Here is a 27,658-nt window from a genome sequence, read left to right on the forward strand (position 1 = left end):
AAGTCCTGCAGGCAGCTTCAATGCTTAAGCCCTTTTACTAAGCGCGTGAATGGCACACATCCACGTCAGCACACACCACCGACCTTCCAGATACTTCGCGTAACTGAATTAATCAGCGATTGACACGTGTATCCCGAGAATTTCGGACATTCTACGCCTATAAATAGACCCCTTGGGTCACCACATTTCACATCATCTGATCGGAACTTCAGTCAGAGAGAAATACACTTTCTCCTCACACAGTTCTTTCTCACTCTAAAACATTAACTGCTTAGCAGCAGCGCGCTACACGGATCAATTACACATTGATCCACAGACTGATTGAGGCCACCCCACGGATCTCTCATCCGTGTTATGGGTGTGCAGGGATTATTTCCCTAGGGCAAACATCAATCAACATACAATTGCTCTACGCTAGGCGGATAGTGTTCTGTACTGGTACCTTACACCTGCTATACGGAAAATCGTACCAACATATGGTGCCATCCGTCTCAAAGACCAGCAAGAATATCAAGAGCATAAAGGCAACTAAAACACCCTAAGCAAAAGCAGCACTCGAACCAATCAATGAAAACATCATTGAGAATATACTAGTCGATCAGCTAACTCTGGAAGAAACTTCAATCGAAGAAGAAGATCAATTGCACACCGGTGCAACAGAAGAGCATGTGCATGAAACCATACCACGATTGAAGAAACCATTGATGGATAGTTCTAGTGGGGGCATGTGGAAAGCCATATAAGGAACACACAATGTTTCTTTCAAGAGAACAGCTGATGTAAATATGAAGCATACCAGTAAAGGAAAGTCAATTTCTAAACAACAATTGTTTAACCTATTCAATCAGTTGAATACTTTGGTGGAAGATACTGAGCAGGAACACAATGATGAAGGTTTTGTGGAGAATGAATGGGACTTTGGGGAAGAAGAAGAACAGTTCTTTATGATTGAGGAGATGGCATGAAAATTGTTTGATGGAATTTTGACCAAAACAGCACCATCAAAATACAAACAGAAGATTGCACAGCCTGCCATCCGTGCAATAGCTGTAGACAATTTGTTTGCTTTGATTACTGGAGATAAAGTTATTAAACCACCAGCAATGGCAGAGTCAACCCAGTATTTTATCCCTCGAATTACAGAATATCCATTACCAAGAAACTTGGGAATTCCATCAATTGGTGTTTATGATGGAACAACAGATCCAGAAGACTTTCTTATCATGTTTGAAAGTGTTATGAGATTGCAGCATTGGGAAGATGAAACTGCGTGTCATATGTTTCCAAATGTATTACAGAAAATGGGTAGAGAGTGGTTTGCTAGTTTGCCACCAAGGAGTATTACCAGTTTCCTTGATTTAAGGGCAAAGTTTGTGATGCAATTTCAAAGTTTGAGAAGCTGTACGCTGTCGCATCTTGATGCACATGAAATAACAATACAACAGAATGAGTCACTAAGTAATTTCATGAAACGCTACACCATCGAGTGTCAAAAGATACCTAACATACCAGAATCTCAGCTTCTTTCAGGGTTTATTTTTTGTCTTGATCAGCATCGCTTCGTAAGCCTGATTCACGCGTTACGGTATGATGTCCCAAAGACATTACACCAAGCATTGGTCGTTGCTCAGAAGCATTTAAGGGCAGGAGAGATGGGATATCCAAGAGTTGATAATTATCACAGAAATTTCAGACAGCAAGGCGGAGAGCGGAACAGGAATGACAATTATCAGAGACAACGTAGATATGATAACAATTACCAGAAACAGCAACATGGTTGGAAGGGGAATAATCATCTGAATGACAATTACCATTACCGGAAGCCATTAGACAGGCATCCACTCATCATGGCTTTAACAAAAACTCCAAAACAAATTTTATTCACCGAGCCTATTAAGGAAACCTTCCACCCTCCTCCACCAATGAAAGAGCGTCAGGGACCACAAAGTGATAAGTGGTGTGATTTTCACGAGGCATATGGGCATGACACTGACAATTGTAAATCAGTGATGAGGGAAATTATTGCAAAGATTAAAGCTGGAGAGTTAAAGCATCTATTACCAGGAAAACAGTATAGGAGGAATGATCCAAATAAGCATTTCGCTTGGCAAGGAAGGGTGCATCACGGTGGACGGCATGATTGGAACAGGAGAGAGGAGAGAAATGATGAAAGGGATCCAACCCCTGAAAGGCACATAAAGGTTGTTTGGAAAGAGGGGGATGAGTATGAATTAGACAGAGAACGCAGGGCGGAACAGTGGATGTATGCTCCTATTATATTTCACACTATCCCAAATTGGCGTCTGTCAGAAGAGCCTGTGGTTATCTCAGCTGTAATTGCGAACAAGCGCATTACCAGAATCTATAGTGATATAGGTAGTGAGGCAGACATCTTATATTTAGATTGTTTCAAAGATTATCCGTTCATCGTGCAGGACAGACTCCGCTACACAAACTTGAAGATCGCTGGCATCACGGGAGAATCAATGAAGGCAGTTGGTAAGGTTAAATTGGAGGTAATGTTGGGAGCACATCCTTTGGTCAGAACAGAAATCGTGGACTTCACAGTCCTTGATGGCAGATCAAGGTTCAACGCTCTATTTGGAAGAAGAACACTTCAAAAATTTAGAGCAATTACTTCAACACCACATGCAGAATTGCGATTCCCAACACCAAATGGTGTGGCTGTGGTGCACTCTGAGTACGTTGGACCGGTAAGGGAAAGATCAGTTATTTATGAAGCAAAAGTAAACTTTGTTAGAGGTGAACCATCAAGGCAGTTGTTTAGCAGAAATGATGTGAATGGGTATTTCAAACCGCCCAACATGAGGTAGCCTTAAAAGCATGGCGCAGAACGCTGCACGGAAGAACATACTATTAACATGAATCGTGCACTGCAGTTGGTTAAACATGTTTTTTATTTCATCAGTTCAGAATAAGCACAATACAATTTTTTGTAGTTTTATGGATAGGCTTGATCACCCTAATCCATAAGAAGATGTTACACAAAAATATTGTAAGTGCAGCAGTTGAATATCAATGATATTTTTTCTACACACAAAACGTTACACGTTACGAATGTAAAAAATAGCATTCATACCTAATGATAATGCTAAAAACGAACACATATTTCATAGCATTATCATTCAAGAAAGACAAGCTTTTAGTTGCAATTGTTCTATTTTCAAGTGATAATCGTTTAAATAACAAATGTGAAGACAGAAGACAGAAACGACGATTTAAAGACGCAAATGACCAGAACGCTCAAACGTACAAGATACAATCTAAGTGGTTCAATTTATTGATGAATAACGTCTAAAGATTGACAAGAGTACAAGCCGCGAAACGCAAAGTACAAGATTTCAAAGAATACGAATGGACGTTCGAAAATCCGGAGCCAAGACATAAACCGAGCATCAACGCGCAAGTCAACGGAGCTAAAATTACAAGTCAACTATGCACAAGAATATAATATAATATATATATATATATAATTATATAAAATTATATATATTATATATATATTTAAATAATGTGTCGGCAAACTAGAAAACAAAAATCATTGGAGCTGGACAGCAGGCCCATGCGATCACATGGGAAATGGGCATGAACCCCATGCGATCGCATGAGGTTCAGGATCAGGAAAAGTACTATAAATAAGCCAGACTTCTGCTCGAGTTCATTACACCTTACACCTTCACACTTCTTTCTTTCCTCTGTAAGAATATATATATATATATATATATATATATATATATATATATATATATATATATATATATATATATATATATATATATATATAATTATAATTAAGTTTAAGTTAAGATTAATAATAATTGGGTTATTGTAATGAATGTTTTACATAAAACTCTGTCCGTGTAACGCTACACGATTAATAATCATTGTAAGTTATGTTCAACCTTTTTAAATTAATGTCTCGTAACTAAGTTATTATTATGCTTATTTGAGCTGAAGTAATCGTGATGTTGGACTAAATATTAAGACATGGTTATTGAACTTTGGACCATAATTAGGGTTTGGACAAAAGACTGACACTTGTGGACATTGGACTATGGACTATTAATGGACTTTATATTTGTCTAACTGAATAATAGTTCGTTAATTTAATATAGAGATTTACAATTTGACGTATTTATAAATAACCACATACGCTCTATTGGATACGATGGACGGGATATTTATAAATACTAATAATCGTTCATTTAACCGGACACGGGAATGGATTAATAATCAATGGACTCATTAAAACAGGGGTGGATTACATATAGTTAGTGTAATTGTTAACAAAGTATTAAGACCTTGGATTACATACAGTCGATAACCTGGTGTAATTATTAACAAAGTATTAAAACCTTGTTACAGTTTGAATCCCTAATTAGTTGGAATATTTGACTTCGAGTATAAGGGTAATTTGACGAGGATACTCACACTTTATAATTATGACTGATGGACCATTATGGACAAAAACCAGATAGACATATCAAATAATCCAGGACAAAGGATAATTAACCCAGTGTAATAAATTAAAATCAAAACGTCAAACACCATGATTACGGAAGTTTAAATAAGTATAATTATTCTATTTTATATCTCATCGTACTTTTAATACTCGCAATTTTATTTATTGCCATTTAATACTCGCAATTTTATTTATCGTAGTTTTATTTATCTTCTTTTATTTTACGCTTTAAATTAAGTTATTTTTATATATAATATTTTGCATTAGGTTTTAATTGTGACTTAAAAATATAAAATTGACAAATCGGTCGTTAAACGGTAAAACCTTCCTTTTATAATAATAATAATAATACTACTATATTATATTTATATATATATTTTGTACAAATATAGTGTTTAAAAATATAGTGTAAGCTACGCTAGGATCCCTGTGGAACGAACCAGACTTACTAAAAACTACACTACTATACGATTAGGTACACTACCTATAAGTGTTGTAGCAAGGTTTAGGTATATCCATTCTATAAATAAATAAATAACTTGTGTAATTTGTACCGTATTTTGTAATAAAAATATATCTATTTCATATACCACCGCTTTAACATCAAGTATTTTTGGCACCGCTGCCGGGGAAACCGAAAGCGAAACGCTATATTTTTGTAAAAATATAATTATATATAACTCTTAAAAATATAAAAATAAAAAATATATCTATATATATAAATGTATAAAATAAAAAGTTTATATATTTTTAAAGTTAATTTTCTATTTTTAGTTTATAATTTATAAAATTAATAAGTATTTTTAATTTTAGATTTTAAAAATATAAGTCTATTTTAATTTATATAAATCTTTTCTTTATATATTTTGTAAAAAAAAAAAAGTTGAAAACTAAAATCAAAATAAATATTAAAATTAAAATTTTTAATTGGGCCGAAGCCTGATCGAAGCCTAAAGACTTCCTGGACTGCCTGGCCATGTGATCGCATGAGCCAGAGGAGTAAAACTCATGCGACCGCATGAGTTGAGGTGACTGACCAAACCTCGGATGCAATTAATACGCTGTTAGGTTAAATTTTTATTATTATTATTTAATTAGATTAAGGTTTAATATTTTATTACTTATTTCTAGTTTAATAATAATTAGTAATATTAAGTTTTAGTTATTTTTATTAATTATATAGATTAATATTTTTATATAATAATAATATAAAAATAATATTTTTATATAAATTTTATTTTTATCATTTTTAGTTTATATCTTTTTATAATTTTTATCTTTTTATTATTTAGTTCGTAGTTTTTAATTTTATCGTTTCGTAATTATAGTTTTGCCTTAGATTAAGTTTAGATTCTTAGTTTTTAGTTTTTGCCGTAATTTCCCTTAAGATCTTTTTCGTAGAATTAAATTTTAGAAGCCTTAGAATTTTGCGGCGCCACTTTTTGCTTTAGAATTTAATAAATTTTAATACCTTATAACTTAGTTGCCGATTTCCTTTAGAATTTCATTATAAGTTTTATTACCTTTAGAATTTTTAGACTTTAGTCGCAACTTTTAGTTTTAAGTTTTTAGACGCTAAGCTTTAGACATAGAACTTTAGTTTCTAAGTTTTAGATTGTTTTCAACTTCATGTTTTTCGACGCACTTTTTCTTTTTCATTTCTACGCACTAGTTTTTAGGACATAGAATTTTTTTTTCTTTAAATTTTGAAGAAAAATTATTGTAAGCGATTAAATCAATAGACACCAATTTTCTGGTTCGTAGTAATAGTTCGATTTGTTCGTGGCGACTTGTGGATTTCCGATTTAAAGGGTCCTGGCTACCTGCTGCATCTTTTGGATATTCAAAACGTGAGCAAAATCAGAAAAGTCTATTAATTTGATAACTTATATAATTTTTATTTTTATAACTAATAGGATATTCTGTGAATGCACCGAGCGAAACGTTCACCACCTTTCATACGTTCACCACCTGTAACTCGATCAAGACATCTAGCCAATATTGTCGCCATTGATTTTTCTTTAGAATCATCATCTAGTCGAACAAGTACTCCAATTCAAATTTTCGATAATCCATTTTTTGAACCCGACTTCACAGTTGAGGACCCGGAGGATATTCAAGGACAATTTCAAAGTCCTGAACCACAAATTATTCATCCGGAGGTTATCGAGGAAGAAACCGTTAAATTGGAATCTTCTAGTGATTCAGAGTCAATAAATTCAATTATGGAAGAAACAGAACCTCAAAGTATGGAAGACCGAATGAGAGCCACACGCACGGGCCAAGGTCATGCCATTAATCAGCCAGATGTTAGAACGCCAGATTTTGAAATCAAAGGACAAATCCTACACATGATCAATAATCAATTCCAATTTAGTGGTACAACAAAAGAAGATCCAAACGAACATCTTCGAACTTTTAATAGGATTTGTAATCCAATTAAAATCCGAGAAGTTGAGGATGAAACTATTTATCTTATGTTGTTCCCCTGGACTTTAAAAGGGGAAGCCAAAGATTGGTTAGAATCGTTACCTGAAGGAGCGATTGATACATGGGATGTTTTAGTTGAGAAATTTCTTCAAAGATTCTTTCTGGCATCTAAAGCCGTGAGACTTCAAGGAGAAATTGTCACGTTCGTGCAAAAGCCAAATGAAACGTTATATGAGGCGTGGACATGATTCAGAAAAATATTGAGAGGATGTCCTCAACATGGTTTAGAGACTTTTCAAATAGTACAAAAATTTTATAAAGGCGTCGACGTTGCTACACGAAAGGACATTGACACAGCCGCTGGTGGTTCCATTATGAAGAAAACCGCAACCGAAGCTCACAAGATTATTGATAATATAGCCTCCCACTCACATGAGTGGTATCAGGAAAAAGATATTCTTCATTCATCTAAAGCATTTAGAGCCAATTCTAGCCATGACTTTGATTCTATTTCCGCAAAGATAGATGCTTTCGAGAGACGAATGGAAAAAATGACTAAAGATATTCACGCAATACGAATCAGTTGTGAGCAGTGTGGAGGACCACATTTGATAAAAGATTGTCTCAGTATTGAACAAACAATGGAACAATGAGAGAATGTTTCATACATAAACCAAAGACCGGGAAATAATTATCAAAATAATTATCAACCACCAAGGCAAAACTACAATCGAAATCAAAACGTTCCTTACAATTCAAATGCCCAACACAATAACCAACAAGGTCCTAGCAATCAACAAGTATCCAACAATACTTACAATCAGCAAAGACCTGGTTTTATTAATAAGCCACCATAAACCGATGAGAAAAAGACAAATTTGGAAGACTTGGTATTAAAGCTAGTTGAATCTCAAACGCAGTTTGTTGCTTCTCAGAAACAAACTAATGAACAAAATGCTCAAGCATTTAGAAATCAACAAGCTTCTATCCAAAATTTGGAACAAGAATTGAGTAACCTAGCAAGGTTAATTGGTGAAAGAAAACCGAAGAGTTTACCTAGCAATACAAATGCTAACCCCCGAAATGAAACAGCTAAAGCCATTACCACAAGAAGTGGTATGACACTTAAACCACCTGAAATACCTGTAATTTCCGATTACTCTATTCCTACTTCACAGGCACCACAGCCTGAGCAAGAGAAGGAAAAAGAACCGGTAGTTGAAAAGGTTAATGAAGATAACACAGTTAAGGCAAAACCTTATGTTAAACCATACCGACCACCACTTCCATACCCGAGTAAAATGAGAAAAGAAAGACTTGAAGCCGAGCAATCCAAATTCTTGGATATGTTTAAACAAATAAATGTCAATCTTCCTTTCATTGATGTGATTTCAGGAATGCCAAGATATGCTAAATTCTTGAAAGATCTAATCACAAATAGAAGAAAAATGGAAGAACTCTCGGGTGTCACAATGAATGCCACATGTTCTACAGTGTTGTTGAATAAGATACCAGAAAAACTCTCTGATCCTGGAAGTTTCACAATTCCATGTTTTCTGGGAAGTCTTAGTTCAATAGAAGCATTGGCAGACTTAGGTGCTAGTATAAATTTAATGCCGTATTCATTATACGCTAAACTAGACCTTGGAGATTTAAAACCAACACGAATAAGCATACAACTAGCCAATCGATCAATAAAATATCCTAGAGGGATAATGGAGAACATGCTAGTTAAAGTTGGTACTTTAGTATTCCCAGTAGATTTTGTTATTCTAGACATGGAAGAAGATTCTCGAGTTCCTCTTATATTAGGAAGACCATTCTTAAACACGACTAAATCAATAATAGACGTGTTTGGTAAGAAACTGACCCTAAGTATAGAGGACGAGAGTGTCACCTTTTCTGTTGATAAAGCCATGCAACAACCGCAATCTGCAGATGATACATGTTATTATGTTCGAACTATAGATTCACATGCAGAATTGTTACAAGAATTTCCAGAATTACAAGGAACAGGAGAATATTCTTTAGGAGAAGGAGATGAACCAATTGATGAAGCTGAAATGTTAGCTACACTTATAGCTAATAAATACGAACCAACAACAGAAGAACTTCAAGTGCTGAAAGAGGAAGACTGATATCGATACAAATCATCAATAGAAGAACCACCGATATTAGAGTTAAAGCCACTTCCAACCCATTTGGTATACGCTTATTTACATGGTGAATCTGAATTACCTGTAATAATCTCGTCTTCTCTTACGAAAAATGAAAAATCTCAACTCATTTATGTTCTAAAAGCTCATAAATCAGCTATTGCATGGAAGATTTTTGATATTAAAGGTATAAGTCCTTCGTATTGCACACATAAAATCCTTATGGAAGAAAATCATAAAACATATGTGCAACACCAACGAAGATTAAATCCAAATATGCAAGATGTTGTTAAGAAAGAAATTATTAAACTGCTTGATGCTGGTTTAATTTATCCAATCTCTGATAGTCCATGGGTAAGCTCAGTTCAATGTGTACCTCGGAAAGGTGGTATCAATGTCATCACAAATGATGAAGATAAGCTTATTCCTACTAGGACAGTAACAGGATGGCGTGTTTGTATTTATTATAGAAAATTAAATGACGCCACCAGAAAAGATCACTTTACCTTACCTTTCATTGATTAAATGTTGGAAAGGTTAGCCGGGAACAGTTACTATTGTTTTCTTGACGGTTTCTTCGGATACTTTCAAATTCCAATTGCACCCGAGGATCAAGAGAATACCACCTTCACGTGCCCTTATGGTACTTTTGCTTACAAACGCATGCCATTTGGACTTTGCAACGCCCCTGCAACCTTTCAAATGTGCATGATGGCGATTTTTCACGACACGATAGAAGAATTGTAACACCCCGTCAAAATCCCTTTAACAGAATGTTAACTCTGGTCCCAGTGCTTGGCATGACTTCTACGTAACAGCAATATTTTACAGCGGAAGCAATTAATACCTGAGAATAAAACACGCAAAACGGATCAACAATAATGTTGAGTGAATCTACAGGTTTTAGGTAAACAAAATAGTATGTTTAAGAAATGATATTCAGAAAATGTTTATTAGTGAAAGATCACCAAGGTTTCATATTAAAAGCTTGCAGACTATGTTTGTCAAGTGTTAGTCTATTTATGTACCTCACTGTCAAGTTTCAAATATTTGTAGACAATACCATGTCATGTTTTATCTAATTTGCTCGTAAACCACAATTTTAAATAACGTTGTATAGTATCTGAAAAACATTATTCGGAAAAATAGTTTAATTGCATTTGACCACAAGATTTCAATAAGCGCAATCCAGTTGCAAAATGTTTACATAATCCATGAGCACCTGAATACTAACAATGACCTGAGTATAGAAACCACTACACTCCCTTTACCCCATAAAAATGTTATACACTTGTTCGAGTGTACTTAATGTTCAAAGTAAATGCACCACAGTTAATATTGTTTGGGTGAGGTTTGTCTAACCTAACGGATCCGTCCATCTAAATTGTGCTTACCCGAAGGTAATAAAAGTATTCAAGCTAGGGGCTTTGTGAACAAAACTCAATATGTATAATATGTACTCGTGTCAAGCATAAAAAGCATTTGTAAAAATGTATAAGTAACAGCGTGTATTCTCATCCCAGAAAACAGTAAGTAAAAACGGGACTGTAGACTCACCTTTGAATAGCTCTTGAACAAAAGTAAGCAAGTAACTTATATAGTTTATATCCGAGTATAGCAACCTAAGTATACGTATATAGGTTGGTCATTATTTATGTCTTATAACATATTAGTTTCATAGAGTAAGTTGTCTTATTGCTCGACTCGACTCGTTTCAAAGTAAAAGTCAACACATAGTCAACTAATTCATGCAAGTTAACAAAAGTCAACCAAAGTCAAACCAATAGTCAAACTTGGTCAATGTGGTCAACTAAAGTCAACATCAGTAGGTTCATGTCAAATGTTGGTCAACATGTCAATCTTAGGTCAACTAACACGTTTCAGATCATAATTTGTCAATTACGCGATCACAGTTTATCGTCTAGAATAACGTTCATGTACAAGTTGCAAGTAATGCACAATATCTCATAGCACATAATACATGGTAGTATGAAAAGTTCCAGATCTCAACTAGATATATAAAAGTTTCCAAAAAGCAATAGACGGTTCTCATACGATATCTACGGGTTTCAGAATGGACGCATTTATGGTTCACTAAATCAGTTTCTGACGGCGCACCAATCTCGTATTAGATATAACCGGAGCTAGGGACATGAAATTGATGCAAGGTCAGTGTCCATGGTTCAAGGACAAATCAAATTACCACATATCCAAAATTTATCCATTTTTGTTCAGCCAATATGTACAGTTAATTGAATCAAGTTGGGAATTCTGTTTCAGCTCAAATCAGAAGTCACCAACACTATGGCCTTAGTGTGCACAATGCCTCAAGTTTTATATGTTGAAATAAACTATAAATGTATCACATAACATACAAAGTTCAATAATACAGAAGGCCAAGGTCTCAAAAGGTCCACAACTCATGCTATAAGGCTATAGGTGCATACGTTACAGATTTGGACTGAATTCAGGTTATCGTTTTGATTCGCATATTACTCAAGTTTCACAAATCCAAATGATGCAAGACCTAGGTGAAAAGTTAACTATAACATACAAATTTTCCAGAATTGTAAAGAACTAAATCATCATCTCATTGCAAATGAATTAAAAAGTCAATTTCAAGATAATGAGCAAATCAGTTTTTCATGTTCATTCAATTAAGCATAACGGAAGCTATTCAAATCCAAACCGCATGAAATCCTAGTCTAACTTGAGTGTTTTTAAGTCTTCTATACAATGGTTAACATGTTATATCAAAATTCACAAGGCATACCACTCAGAAAATTTGGATTCATAGCAAGATCACAACAAAACTTCGATTTAACATATCTAGAGCATACGATAATGAAATCAATTGATTCTTAAGCCTAACGTTATTAATTTTTCTATCTCCTTCCATCTAGATAATAATCATTTACATTAAACAAGTCCATCATATCAGTATCATCAATAAACAATTTGGTTTTTACACAAAACAATCAATACGATCAAATTAACGATTAACAATACATTCAAACACGATGAATCGAGCAATTGACCAACATAAACTATAAAACTTTATGTAATCAGAATTTTTAGAGCTAGGGTTTGTAAAATTATACCTTTGATCGTCAAATAAATTACACCAATGCGTAGAGAACGAAGTGAATTGCAAGATTCGTGTTCGAGGTTTAATCTAAAACTCAAAAATTGATGGTGTTATTAGGGTTGGTGATGATCGACGAGGAAGAGGCCAGGAGCACAAAAAAAATTTGACTGGAATGTTTTAGGGATTAAGATCAGTAGTTAGGTTAACTAGTATTCAGTTTAGGGCCCTAAATCAAATAGCTCAAGACCCACTAATGACCCAACTCAACAAATAAGTCCAATAAGGAGATGGGGGAAGGGGTTTCAGCCAAGGGTGGCCCAAGAGGTGTTCCCGGGCTCTCGTTGTCTAGTACTGTGTAATCGTGGTCCGTTTCTAGTGCCTTTTAAATGTACCGAAGGCCCGGAATGCTAAACCGATCGTTAAAACGCAACCAAACGTTTAATTTATTAAAAACCCAATAAATTAAATATTTTCAAAAAGTTAAAAATTATTAAAATAATTATTAAAATAAACCCGAGCGTTTCGTTGCTCGAAAAGTAGTTTTTGTAGTTATTCAAACCGTAACGTTTTTATCGTATTTCTTTATCCGATATATATTTATCGATTAATATTAACCCATATTAATTCAAATAGCGCTCCAAGAAACACGTATGCATTTAATACACTTAAACACATAAAAAGTCAAATAATCACCGTTAAATCAACTAACAGACAGTTAATATAAGTGACGGAAAAAGCAGGGTTGTTACATTACCCACCTGTTATTAAAAATTTCGTCCCGAAATTTTAGTGAACGTCCGCTGAAGTAGTTCCTTCCGGAAACAGTTGCGGCTATTTCAGTCTCATTTGATCTTTACGCTCCCACGTGAACTCTGGTCCTCTTCTCACGTTCCATCGGACCTTAACGATAGGAGTGTTACTTTGCTTCAAACGTTTGACCTCACGGTCTATGATCTCGACAGGTTCCTCAATGAAATGAAGTTTGTCATCGATACGCAGTTCCTCTAAAGGAATCACCAAGTTCTCATCGACTAGACATTTCTTCAGGTTGGACACATTGAAAGTATCGTATATTCCATTGAGCGCTTGTGGCAGTTTCAATCTGTAAGTCACTGGTCCAATTCTTTCAGTTATCTCGAAAGGTCCAACGTATCTAGGACTCAATTTACTTCGTTTCCCAAATCGTACTACACCCTTCTAGGGTGATACCTTAAGCATGACTTTGTCGCCAACTTGGAATTCTAAATCTTTCCGTCTAACATCGGCGTAACTCTTTTGACGACTCTGACCCTTTTTAAATCGTTCTTGAATCTGTAGGATTTTCTCCGTTGTCTCCTGAATAATGTCAGGACATGTCAACTGACTATCTCCCAATTCGCTCCAACACACAGGAGATCTACATTTCCTTCCGTACAACGCTTCAAAAGGTACAGCTTTAATGCTCGTATGGTAGTTGTTGTTGTATGAGAACTCAGCTAGCGGTAAATACTTATCCCAACCGTTTTCGAAATCAATGACACATGCTCGCAACATATCCTCAAGAGTTTGAATAGTTCGTTCGCTTTGGCCATCTGTCTGGGGGTGATATGCTGTACTCATATCTAGAAGAGTTCCCATTGCTTTCTGTAATGTCTGCCAGAATCTAGAAGTGAATCTGCTGTCACGATCCGATACAATAGATATAGGCACTCCATGCCTAGAGATGACTTCCTTAATGTAGGTTTGAGCCAACTTCTCCATCTTATCAGCTTCCCTTATCGGTAAGAAGTGTGCAGACTTAGTGAGATGATCCACAACAACCCAAATGGTGTCGTAACCTCTCGCCATCTTCGGCAGTTTTGTAATGAAGTCCATTGCAATGCATTCCCATTTCCACTTGGGAATCTCTGGTTGAGTCAGCAGCGCTGATGGCTTCTGGTGTTCCGCCTTGACCTTATCACAAGTCAAACACTTTCCAACATAAGTAGCAATGTCAGCTTTTAAATTTGGCCACCAACAAAATGCCTTCAAATCTTGGTACATTTTATCTGATCCAGGATGAATTGAGTATCTTGACTTGTGTGCTTCATCCAACACTAGTTCTCTCAATCCACCAAACTTCGGTACCCAAATTCGGTTTGCAAAATACCATGTGCCATCCTCTTTTATGTCGAATTTCTTATCCAACCCTCTGATAATTTCAACATCCACATTCTCTTGTTTCACAGTTTCCAGTTGTGCTTCGCAGATCTGTGAGGTAAGGTTCGTACATACAATCATGTTAAGAGCTTTAACTCTGAGAGGTTCTCCCTCTCTTTTCTGCTCAAGGCATCCGCTACAACATTCGCATTGCCCGGATGATATTGAAGTTTACAATCATAATCGTTAAGTAATTCTATCCAGCGTCGTTGTCTTATGTTGAGCTGTTTCTGATCGAATATGTGCTGTAGGCTCTTATGGTCAGTGAAGATAGTAAACTTGGTTCCGTATAGATAGTGTCTCCACATTTTGAGTGCGAAGACTACAGCTCCTAGTTCCAGGTCGTGCGTAGTGTAGTTCTGCTACTGAATCTTTAACTGTCGCAATCCATAAGCAATAACCTTGTTCCGTTGCATAAGCACGCAACCCATTCCTTGACGTGAGGCATCACAGTAAACAAGAAAGTCTTTATTTCCCTCTGGTAGAGACAATATCGGTGCAATTGTTAGCTTCTCCTTCAACAACTGAAATGCAGTTTCTAGCGGTTCTAACCACTCATACTTCTTGCCTTTATGAGTCAACGTGGTTAATGGTCGGGTAATCTTGGAGAATCCTTCAATGAATAGTAACCAGCTAAGCCCAGAAATTGTAGGATCTGAGTTGGTGTCTTTGGAGTTTCCCAATTCTTAACCGACTCAATCTTTGCTGGATCGACCTGTATTCCATTAGCCCCTACAACATGACCAAGAAATTGTACCTCTGGTAGCCAAAAGTCACACTTAGAGAACTTTGCATACAATTGCTCTTTTCTAAGCGTAGTCAGTATCAAACATAAATGCTGCTCGTGCTCTTCTTTATTCTTGGAGTACACCAATATATCATTAATAAACACAATGATGAATTCATCTAGGTATGACTTACACACACGGTTCATGAGATCCATGAACACTGCTGGTGCGTTCGTCAAACCAAATGGCATCACTGTAAACTCATAATGTCCATAGCGTGTTCTAAACACCATCTTCGGGACATCAGCTTTTTTTGACCCTCAACTAGTGATATCTGGATCTCAGATCAATCTTCGAGTAACAACTAGATCCCTGTAGTTGATCAAATAAGTCATCAATCCTTGGTAGCGGATACCGATTCTTGATTGTCAACTTGTTCAATTCTCTATAGTCAATGCATAATCTCATCGACCCATCCTTCTTCTTAACAAACAATACCGGAGCTCCCCAAGGTGACGAACTCGGTCGTATAAATCCCTTGTCTAACAACTCTTGCAATTGGCTAGACAACTCTTGAAGCTCTGGGGGTGCAAGTCTATACGGTGCTCGTGCCACAGGTGCCGCCCTTGGCACTAAATCAATTTGAAATTCAACTTCCCGATGTGGTGGAAGACCAAGTACCCCTCCGGAAGGGCCTTAAGGAAAAATTTCTAGTGGTTAGGACATCTCCGGGTCCCTTAAATGTTGATTCAACTTTACTCACATGCGTCAGAATTGCGAAACATTCTCATCTCATGTACTTCCGGACCTTCGAGTAATTAATGTAAGATGACGGTGTACTGATCTCCTTTCTGTACACCATTAGCATTGGTGAAAGGAATTCGAATAGCCTTCTGGTCGCAGTTGCCTTGGTCGTATCGTCAGATAACCAGTTTGTTTCAACCATGAGATTAAAACTTCTCAGTTTAATAGTTCTATAGAGTACACTCTGTCTAAGGAAGGTATGGGATTATAAATGTTGTGGCTAAATTCTCTAGTGTTAAAGCTTCTATCAGCACCGATGTTGACAGTATATGTAAATGTTATGATTGATGAGTAAGAACAAACTTATGATGGATTTCATGGGGAACGTTACTGAACAAGGTGTGACGCCACCTCAAACAAAATCTTATATTAAATCAAAAGAGTCGGTTCAAATTTCCAAACGTATGTGTCTCGCGGGAAACAGATGAAGTGTAGTGCACGTCAGTGTGTTCAAAGTCGGTCGGTAATGCCTTTGGGTATAATGAAAATGATTGCCGCTTAAGAAAAGTACGTTAGAACAGAATGAGAAGGAATATGGTAACCAGTAGTACTTACCAGTAGCAATGAGTGGTGGTGGTAGTGATAAGTAGCGACAAGTAGTGTTAAGTGGTGATAAGTTGTGGTAAGTTGTGAGAAGCAGTGATGACAGTAGTGATGTGTAAGTTATTAGATAGCATACTCGCATCATCACTATATACACATGTATATTAATGCACCCAATAAGGCATAATAGTTATCAGTCGGTAGGCTCGTGTTGGGGAAAACAAATCATGAACTGCAGGTGGTTGAATGATAGGTAAGTTGGAAGTCAAGTAGACAACATCTACTACATATTGTGAGGACTGTTATCTGAATTCCTCCACTAAAGACGTATCAGAAATGAGTTGTGATGCACAGTAGCGAGTAGTAAAACGTGGAGGTGCTAGTAGTGATGAGTAGTACTTAGTAGTAGCAAGTATCAAGGGGTAGCATTAAGTAGTATTTATTAATGACAAGCAGTAAGAAGTAGTGATCAGTCGAGACTAGTAGTGAGAGGCGGCGTTGAGTAGTAGTTAGTAGCGATAAACAGTACTGAGTAGTGGTATGAGATGATGAGTATGTCCAAGTAGTGACTTTGTAGTGACAATTAGTGATCGGTGGTGACGGACGATGTCGAGCAGTGACGAGTTGTGTCACGATTACAAGTTACTTATAAGTTATAATAACAATTAGTTTGCAAAGTGTAAGTTTCTACTCACATTTGAGATTATACGGTTTGTATTCTAAACGTTGTTTATCTAAGTAACCTACGTGACTCGGCCCCAATTCCTTATTTTGCGATGTCGGAACTTCTATATGAGTTACCGTAATGTAATCCCGGTCGTTACCTTACGCTATCTCACATTTCCATTCGACATCACTCCATAAGTTCAAGATAGCGTAGTCAACTTAATTCATTTAAGTCTCGTGTCGTGTGTACGTATGCGATTCGTGATGCAGTATTTAGTCCAAGTCCATATCATATGGGTATAAGGTGCATAGGTATGGATGTAATTCGTAGCCCTACATGTAGTATTGTGAAGTAATTAGTGCAAGTATGATGCATAAAAGTCATCCAAGGCACGCGGCTATAGACTAGACCCACTAATGCGCCCTACGGTTAAACACACTAATGTATCCTAGTTCCCTATAGCCAAAGCTCTGATACCATCTGTAACACCCCGTCAAAATCCCTTTAACGGAATGTTAACTCTAGTCCCAGTGCTTGGCTTGACTTCTACGTAACAGCAATATTTTACAGCGAAAGCAATTAATACCTGAGAATAAAACACGCAAAATGGATCAACAATAATGTTGAGTGAATCTACAGGTTTTAGGTAAACAAAATAGTATGTTTAAGAAATGATATTCAGAAAACGTTTATTAGTGAAAGATCACCAAGGTTTCATATTAAAAGCTTGCAGACTATGTTTGTCAAGTGTTAGTCTGTTTATGTACCTCACTGTCAAGTTTTAAATATTTATAGACAATACCATGTCAAGTTTTATCTCATTTGCTCGTAAACCACAGTTTTAAATAACGTTGTATAGTATCTGAAAAACATTATTCGGAAAAATAGTTTAATCGCATTTTACCACAAGATTTCAATAAGCGCAATCCAGTTGCAAAATGTTTACATAATCCATGAGCACCTGAATACTAACAATGACCTGAGTATAGAAACCACTACACTCCCTTTACCCTATAAAAATGTTATACACTTGTTCGAGTGTACTTAATGTTCAAAGTAAATGCACCACAGTTAATATTTTTTGGGTAAGGTTTGTCTAACCTAACGGATCCGTCCATCTAAATTGTTCTTACCCGAAGGTAATAAAAGTATTCAAGCTAGGGGCTTTGTGAACAAAACTCAATATGTATAATATGTACTCGTGTAAAACATAAAAAGAATTTCTAAAAATGTATAAGTAACAGCATGTATTCTCATTCCAGAAAATAGTAAGTAAAAACGGGACTGTAGACTCACCTTTGAATAGCTCTTGAACAAAAGTAAGCAAGTAACTTGTATAGTTTATATCCTCGTATTGGCTATAACCGGAGCTAGGGACATGAAATTGATGCAAGGTCAGTGGCCACGGTTTAAGGACAAATCAAATTACCACATATCCAAATTTTAGCCATTTTTGTTTAGCCAATATGTACAGTTAATTCAATCAAGTTGGGCATTCTGTTTCAGCTCAAATCAGAAGTCACCATAGTGTGCACAATGCCTCAAGTTTCAGAGGTTGCAATAAACTAGACATGTATCACATAACATACAAAGTTCAATAATCCAGAAGGCCAAGGTCTCAAAAGGTCCACAACTCATGCGATAAGGCTATAGGTGCATACGTTATAGATTTGGACTGAATTCAGGTTATCGTTTTGATTCGCATATTACTCAAGTTTCACAAATCCAAATGATGCAAGACTTAGGTGAAAAGTTAACTATAACATACAAATTTTCTATAAATGTAAATACCTAAATCATCATCTCATTGTAAATGAATTAAAAAGTTAATTTCAAGATAATGAGCAAATCAGTTTTTCATGTTCATTCAATTAAGCATAACGGAAGCTATACAAATCCAAACCGCATGAAATCCTAGTCTAACTTGAGTGTTTTTAAGTCTTCTATACAATGGTTAACATTTTATATCAAAATTCACAAGGCATACCACTCAGAAAATTCGGATTCATAGCAAGATCACAACAAAACTTCGATTTAACATATCTAGAGCATACGATAACGAAATCAATTGATTCTTGAGCCTAACGTTATTAATTTTTCGATCTCCTTCCATCTAGATAATAATCATTTACATTAAACAAGTCCATAATATAAGTATCATCAATAAACAATTCGGTTTTTACACAAAACAATCAATACGATCAAATTAACGATTAACAATACATTCAAACATGATGAATCGGGCAATTGACCAACATAAACTATAAAACTTTATGAAATCAGAATTTTTAAAGATAGGGTTTGTAAAATTATACCTTTGATCGTCAAATAAATTACACCAATGCGTAGAGAACGAAGGGAATTGCAAGATTCGTGTTCGAGGTTTAATCTAAAACTCAAAAATTGATGGTGTTATTAGGGTTGGTGATGACGACGAGGAAGAGGCTAGGAGCACACAAAAAATTCGACTGGAATGTTTTAGGGATTAAGATCAGTAGTTAGGTTAACTAGTATTCAGTTTAGGGCCCTAAATCAAATAGCTCAAGACCCACTAATGACCCAACTCAACAAATAAGTCCAATAAGGAGATGGGGGAAGGGGTTTCGGCCAAGGGTGGCCCAATAGGTGTTCCCGGGCTCTCGTTGTCTAGTACTGTGTAATCGTGGTCCGTTTTGAGTGCCGTTTAAACGTACCGAAGGCCCAGAACGCTAAACCGATCGTTAAAATGCAACCAAACGTTTAATTTATTAAAAACCCAATAAATTAAATATTTTCAAAAAGTTATTAATTATTAAAATAATTATTAAAATAAACCCGAGCGTTTTTATCGTATTTCTTTATCCGAAATATATTTATCGATTAATATTAACCCATATTAATTCAAATAGCCCTCCAAGAATCACGTATGAATTTAATATACTTAAACACATAAAAAGTCAAATAATCACCATTAAATCAACTAACGGACAGTTAACAGAAGTGACGGAAAAAGCAGGGTTGTTACAAGAATGCATGGAAGTTTTCATCGATGACTTTTCAGTCTTCGATGATACTTTTGAAACATGTCTAGTTAATCTTGAACGAATGCTTATTAGATACGAGAAATCAAATCTAGTAGTTAATTGGGAGAAATGCCATTTCATGGTTAAAGAAGGCATCGTCCTTGGTCATAAAATTTCAAGTGAAGGAATTGAAGTGGATAAAGCTAAAGTAGATGTAATTGCTAAACTCTCACATCCCACCAATGTTAGAGGAGCTAGGAGTTTTCTAGGACATGCCGGTTTTTACCGACGATTCATAAAAGATTTTTCAAAAATTGCCACACTCCAATGAACAAACTCCTTGAAAAAGATGCTCCATTCATCTTTTCGGATGAATGCATCAAATCTTTTAATATTCTTAAGGAAAAACTCACTAATGCGCCGATCATGATAACTCCAAACTAGAAGCTACCATTTGAACTTATGTGCGATGCAAGTGATTTTGCAATGGGAGCCGTTTTAGGTCAAAGAATTGAAAAACGATTCAAACCTATATTTTATGCTAGTAAGACGTTACAAGGAGCACAAACGAATTATACGACTACTGAAAAAGAACTCCTTGCTATTGTCTTTGCTTTCGACAAATTTTGTTCATATCTCGTTCTAGCTAAAACGGTGGTCTATACTGATCATTCTGCCCTTAAATATTTATTTTTAAAACAAGATGCCAAACTACGATTAATCCGTTGGATCTTACTCTTACAAGAATTCGATATTGAAATTCGAGATAAAAAAGGAGCAGAAAATCTCGCTGCTGATCATCTTTCTTGTCTTGAAAATCCTGAATTAGAAGTTATAAATGAATCGACCATACAAGATAACTTTCCTGATGAATACCTTTCGAAGATTGATAATAGTGAAATCCCATGGTTTGTAGACTTTGCAAACTACTTAGTATGTGGATTCCTTGAAAAAGGGTTGTCGTACCAAAAATGAAAGAAATTCTTTAGTGATATAAAACACTATTTTTGGGAGGATCCACATTTGTTTAAAAGTTGTACCGATGGAATAATACGCCGATGTGTATTCGGGAATGAAGCTATACAAATCTTAAACCATTGTCACACAGGACCAACAGGAGGGCATTATGGGCCTCAACTCATTGCAAGAAAGGTTTACGAAGCTGGATTCTATTGGGCTTCAATTTTCAAAGACGCACACCTTCTTTGTAAATCCTGTGACGCATGTCAAAGGGCCGGAAAAATAAGTCAATGTGATGAAATGCCACAAAATGTCATTCAAGTGTGTGAAGTTTTTGACATTTGGGGTATTGACTTTATGGGTCCATTTCCAAAATCTCATAATAATCTCTACATTCTCGTTGCCATTGATTATGTATCTAAATGGGCGGAAGCACAAGCTCTCCCAACAAATGATGCACGAGTTGTAGTCAACTTCTTAAAACGTCTTTTTGCAAGGTTCGGAACACCGAAAGCTTTAATAAGTGATCGGGGTACTCATTTTTGTAATAATCAACTTGAGAAAGTTCTAAAAAGATATGGAGTAACTCATAAAATCTCAACCGCTTATCATCCACAAACAAGTGGACAAGTTGAAAATACCAACCGAGCATTAAAACGTATTCTAGAGAAAACTGTAGGAGCAAATCTGAAGGAATGGTCCATGAAATTGGAGGATGCACTTTGGGCTTTTCGAACAGCCTACAAAACTCCAATTGGCACCACACCTTTTAAACTTGTTTACGGAAAAGCATGTCACCTTCCAGTAGAAATTGAGCACAAAGTATTTTGGGCTTTGAAGACATGTAATCTTGATTTGTATGAAGCTGGACGCCTACGGTTAAGTCAACTAAATGAATTAGAAGAATTAAGACATGATGCATATGAAAATTCGTTAATCTATAAGGAAACAACGAAGAAATGGCATGATAAAAGAATCAGAAGTTCAAAAGAATTTAAGGAGGGAGACCGAGTTCTTCTTTTCAATTCGAGATTCAGATTGTTTCCTAGAAAATTGAAATCAAGATGGTCTGGACCATTCATAGTTAAAAGAGTTTTCCCGTACAGAATAATAGAGTTGATAAATTCAAACGGGATTGAATTTAAAGTTAATGGTCACAGAGTTAAACATTACATAAATGGACCTATGGAAGTTGACGATGAAGTTAATCACAATTTTAACACCACAGCTAACTAAGTGTGGGGAGATTCAAATGTTTTAAGAATAATTCTTATGCTGTCTAAAGTTAGATATTCTATTTTCGTGTGCTTTCGAGAATGGAATTCGATTGGTCTTTTCTACTAGCAGACCCTAAAGAACTAGTCTTCTCCCCCCATTCTAAATTTTTTGTTTTTTAGGTTTTACAAGATGAAGAATTCCTTCGATTTAAACCATGGTCTATTGCTACACGCTATGATTAATAAACGCAATAATAACAACCTCCCGAGTGAACTGGTGTCAGTAATAAGAGATAAATGTGACGAAGTAAGAAAAGAACTCAGGAACAATCATAATAAGATACATTTCGTTAAAGGAAAATCATTATCCGCAGCAAAAAGAAGAGCACGACACCTTGAAAGATGTCATAAATGCGAAAAATGGTCACACGAAGGAAAATGTTCGAACAATCAGACATACTTCAATTCTGAGTTCATTACTCTATGCAGAGAAGGACTGTTCACGTGATTAGATGAAAAGTTATTAAATACACGAGGTTACGCTTATGTAGCAATGGAAAACCAAATCGAACGACTCTTCTATGAGTCGACCAGAGCAGGTCACTGAGAATTCCATCTAACAGGTAAGTTTGTACAGTTTTTATTTTTTTTATTGCTTTTAACCTTTTGTTTTTAAACGCCGAACTTTCGCTATAAAGCATTAAATTGATATTCAGTAAAATTAGATATAATAAACTGAAAATTATTGATATCAAGACAAAAATTTAATTCATCAACGCGAAATTTACCGTTTATCCATAAGGTATAAATTATCTTCGATCAATCAACTTAAAATATTTCAAAAATTCGTCAGGAGTAAAACTAGGTAATATAGCCGAAATTACTTTACCCAAAAAAGGGACGTATATTTTTGTTAATATTTGATTGATTAAAGTGGGATAAAAGACCAAAAAGATTTTTATTTTATTTTTACCTTGTTTTTAAAATTAATATATAATTATTATATTATTTTAAATATAACTTAATATAAGTTTATAATATTAATAATATTTGTATGAAAATTAATATGCATTTTAAATTTAAGTTTTGTGTGAATTTAAAAACAAAATTTACTTTATTTCATTAAGTTAAAAAATGATTTCTAAAATTCGTCGTGAGTTAAACACTAGGTCGTGGAACCAAAATTGCTTTACCCGAGGGCGGGGCAAAAAATTTTGTTATCATTATTTTTAATATTATTGATCTAAAGTATGCCAAAAAAATTTAAAAAACCCGAAAATCTTTGCTTTTAAAACAATCGTTTTAAAACGACAATTTTTAAATTATGTCGAGGGACGGACTAGGTGAACGTACCGAAACTACCACTTTCTAAATAAAAAGGAAAATAAAATTTTAAATTATTCAATTATTTGTTTTTATAAGTTAAAGGTTTTATATAAAAAAAGTATGTATATATTTGTTTGTAGTTTATCTTATGTACAAAACAGGGTAATTTTCAAAGACTGACATTAAGTTCAGCAAAAGCTACTAATTTTGACGACAAGACGTAAAACAAATGTGATATAACAAATGAAGGAATGAACAAATGATGTGCACCATTTATCATTCGAACAAACAATATGTTTGACAAACTTGGTATTTTTAATCATCTTTTTACGCTAATCACCCTCATGAATTTAAATTTTTACTGATTTCTTGCAAATGAGGGCATTGCAAGATCTTAAGTGTGGGAAGGTGTTAAATTCTTTCGGTTTAAACATTTGATTTATACACTTGGTTTAATTGCCAAATTTTGTAAAAATTTGAAAAATTTTCAACTAAATGAATTCAAAATCATGTTTATACATATTTATGAATGATAAAACTAGGTGATAATACCGAAATTATTGTTACCTCGGAAAGGAAAAAATTGAGAAACAATCCAAAACGCTTGAATTCATTTAAAATGGAATAGAAGAGAATAAAAAGGCAAAGAAAGAAATAAATAAAATCTAAGTGTGGGAAGAATTTACTAAGTTATTTAAAATATATATCACATATTTTTGTACAGATTATTGCAGGTACTTTTATTTTGGACTAAACTAATCAGTTTTACCCGGGTTACTGTAATATATTTGAATCAAAAGATGGATCTACATGATGAATCAATTCCATCATTAAAATGAAGTAAAGTCTTCAGAAAAAGAAATGCGCTTCTTGATTTAGGTCAAGAAGTTGTCATCCAGACCAGTTGTAGAGTCTACGAAAAACCTTGATAATTTTTCTAGAAAATCAGCTGGAAATCCACGGACCTCAGCATCAAACAGGGTTGCCAAGTGATCGGACTTATCCTAACCATGAGAGGATCTGTCTCGTAAAATGGGGAGGGCGCCGTGCAAATTAGCTTGATAAGACAAATGAACCAGACCCCCAGAAAGGATAATCACCTTAAAGATTAAGAATCAGCTTTTAAGCCTGATATTACTCAATCCTTGAGATTGACTTTAAAGATTGAGAATTACAAACTCATGGAATTTAATGATATCTAAACTCGAGCTTGAACGAGAAAATATTTTGATCAAAATTAAAACCGATTTGTTTTCTGAAAACCTATTTTCAATGCGTTCGTTACCAATGAACGTAAAATCCTAAGAATTCACCAGAACTCATTAGGTCACTTGAACCAAATTGGGTGTCAACCGTAAGAACGGTGGTTGCATAGCATGGTTGAAGACAGGACCTTGTGCCAGACTAAAACATTATAGGGTGATCTTTACTATTTCTCCTACAAAGGATAGTAATTGTATCTGACACGTTGTGGACCATGATTATCTGCATGTCATTAGACATTGCCTTAACAGTTGCTTGTTCATCGCTTACCTTTACAACCGGAAGATTATTTATCGAAAGGTAATATACGGGACAAGTAAACTGGACGTGTGCTTTCCTAATACAAGGTTAGCAAGCGGGTGACACAAAACCAAAAGTTTTGAGCTAAAATTTTAAAATCTGAAACCCACAAAACCCACAAAAACATTTTGCAAACACCGGTGAAGGGTTATTCCGGAAAACTTGTCTAGGGTAAAATCTAGCTTGAATTTTCAAAGATCAAAAGTTTTCATAAAGATCCAATTTTCTTAAGGATCTAAATTTTTATAGTCATGTGGGACTGTAAACCACATCGTTACTATCATTGTTCATACCGCTGTGTTAAAATCACTAATGTATAAAGTGTGAAGAATAAAGAAGTGATTCGAATATGTTATATTTCAAGTTCTATATTGCTTGAGGACAAGCAACGCTCAAGTGTGGGAATATTTGATAATGCTAAAAACGAACACATATTTCAAAGCATTATCATTCAAGAAATACAAGCTTTTAGCTGCAATTGTTCTATTTCCAAGTGATAATCGTTTAAATAATAAAATGTGAAGACAGAAACGACGATTTAAAGACGCAAATGACCAGAACGCTCATACGTACAAGATACAATCCAAGTGGTTCAATTTATTGATGAATAACGTCTAAAGATTGACAAGAGTACAAGCTGCGGAATGCAAAGTACAAGATTTCAAAGCATACGAAAGGACGTTCGAAAATCCGGAGCCGAGACATAAACTGAGCATCAACGCGCAAGTCAACGGAGCTAAAATTATGTAACGACCCGTATTTTTCTATGATTATATATATTTGAGATTGATATTTACATGAATAAATGTTTTCAACATGTTAAGCAATCAAACTTGTTAAGACTTGATTAATTGAAACGGATTTTATGTAAACGTTTGACCACCCAGTTTGTCTGACGATTCACGAACGTTAAAACTTGTAAAAACGACATGATGATATATATATAGACATATATATATTTAACATGTTATAATGATAAGTAAGTATCTCATTAAGTATATTAAAAATGGGTTATATACAAAAAATGATACTACTAAATTAAGGAATTCGTAATGAGATATATATGTAACGATTATCGACGTAATAACATCTTAATTAAAATAAATACATATGTATCGTATTAAGATATAGTAATACACTATGTTTAACATAATAAAATGATAATTAAGTATATCATTAAGTGTATTAACAATGAACTATATGTATAAAATTAGACTACTAACTTAACGGTTTCGAAACAATATATACATGTAACGATTAACGACTAGTTAACGACTTAATTAAAATGTATATATATGTAATGTATTAATATGTATTAATACACATTTGAAAGACTTAAAGACATATATCCAAATACTTATACTTAACAAAGATAGTTATAATCATATTCCCATTCGTTTTCATCAAGTATTTTACTCGTATTCATATGGTATTTTCACCTGTATAATACCCAGCTTCTAGATGTACATACTATTGGTATATACACTCAAATGATCAGCTCTTAGCAGCCTTTGATGAGTCAACAAACATTTTGAACCAACCATTAGACAACTAGCATGACTTATGAGCAAGAAAACAAAACAAGAACTCCTTTTAACCCCACTCACCACTCATCACTCACCATTCACTTCATTTCATTTCTAATTTTCTTTCTAATTCTCTCTCAAAACACACACACACATCAAGAACAAATTTTCCAGTAAACCAATCATCATCTTCATCAAAAACTACTTCAAGAATCAAGCTATAATCATCATAGGAAGAACACTTCAAGAACACTTCGAAAATCCTTTCAAGTTTGTAAGATTACTTTCAATCTTTCAAATCCATTTCAAGTAATCATCTAAGATCAATAAATCTTCATTTATCTTAGTAGGTTATCATCTTAAATCAAGGTAATAATTATATTTATGCTTTGATTAAATTCTATAAACATAACTATCTTAAATCAAGTAGTAATCTTACTTGAACTTGTTTTCATTCCATGATTCTACTTCAAGAACTTCCAAGCCATCAAAGATCCTTTGAAGCTCAAGATTAATTCTTGTCATTTCCAGTAGGTTTACCTACTATACTTGAGGTAGTAACAATGTTCATAACCTCATTCAATTCATACTTATATAACTATCTTATTCGAAGAAAATAACTTGTAATCACTAGAACATAGTTTAGTTAATTCTAAACTTGTTCGCAAACAAAATTAATCCTTCTAACTTGACTTTTAAAAACAACTAAACACGTGTATTATATCTATATGATATGCTAACTTAAGGATTTAAAACTTGAAAACACGAAGAACACCGTCAAACTGGACATAAGCCGTCGCAGTAAAACTGAGGGCTGTTTCGGGTTGGATAATTAAAAACTATCTTAAACTTTGAATTTAAAGTTGGTTTTCTAAGAAAATTATATTTCATATGTACATAATAATATATCAAAAATGGTGGTGAAACTCAAAGTAGAAACTTGTTTTTCAAAATGGTCATCAAGGTGTCGTTCTTTCGACAGATATG

The 27,658-nt window shown here is 34.7% G+C and overlaps 1 protein-coding gene and 1 non-coding gene across 2 annotated transcripts; one reads left to right on the forward strand and one right to left on the reverse strand.

Annotated features, from left to right (window-relative positions):
* The first annotated feature begins 785 nt into the window (after positions 1–785).
* LOC139842186 (uncharacterized) lies at positions 786–2,834 on the forward strand. The gene is made up of 2 exons (XM_071832356.1): positions 786–894; positions 997–2,834. The coding sequence occupies exons 1-2, from the start codon at positions 786–788 to the stop codon at positions 2,832–2,834; spliced, it is 1,947 nt and encodes a 648-aa protein (XP_071688457.1).
* Positions 2,835–7,092: 4,258 nt separating this feature from the next.
* On the reverse strand, positions 7,093–7,199 carry LOC139845838 (small nucleolar RNA R71). The gene has a single exon (XR_011758594.1). It is a non-coding gene; the product is annotated as a small nucleolar RNA R71 (small nucleolar RNA).
* Between the last annotated feature and the right edge of the window lie 20,459 nt (positions 7,200–27,658).

Source organism: Rutidosis leptorrhynchoides, chromosome 4 (genome assembly GCF_046630445.1).
Source record: "Rutidosis leptorrhynchoides isolate AG116_Rl617_1_P2 chromosome 4, CSIRO_AGI_Rlap_v1, whole genome shotgun sequence".
Classification (NCBI taxonomy): domain Eukaryota; kingdom Viridiplantae; phylum Streptophyta; class Magnoliopsida; order Asterales; family Asteraceae; genus Rutidosis; species Rutidosis leptorrhynchoides.

What these genes read in the sequence shown, in the direction of transcription:
- LOC139842186 (XM_071832356.1), top strand. Translation starts at nt 786, where the DNA reads ATGAAGCATACCAGTAAAGGAAAGTCAATTTCTAAACAACAATTGTTT. An exon ending in GCAGGAACACAATGATGAAG is followed by an intron (nt 895 to 996) that starts GTTTTGTGGAGA and finishes TGACCAAAACAG; the next exon opens with CACCATCAAAATACAAACAG.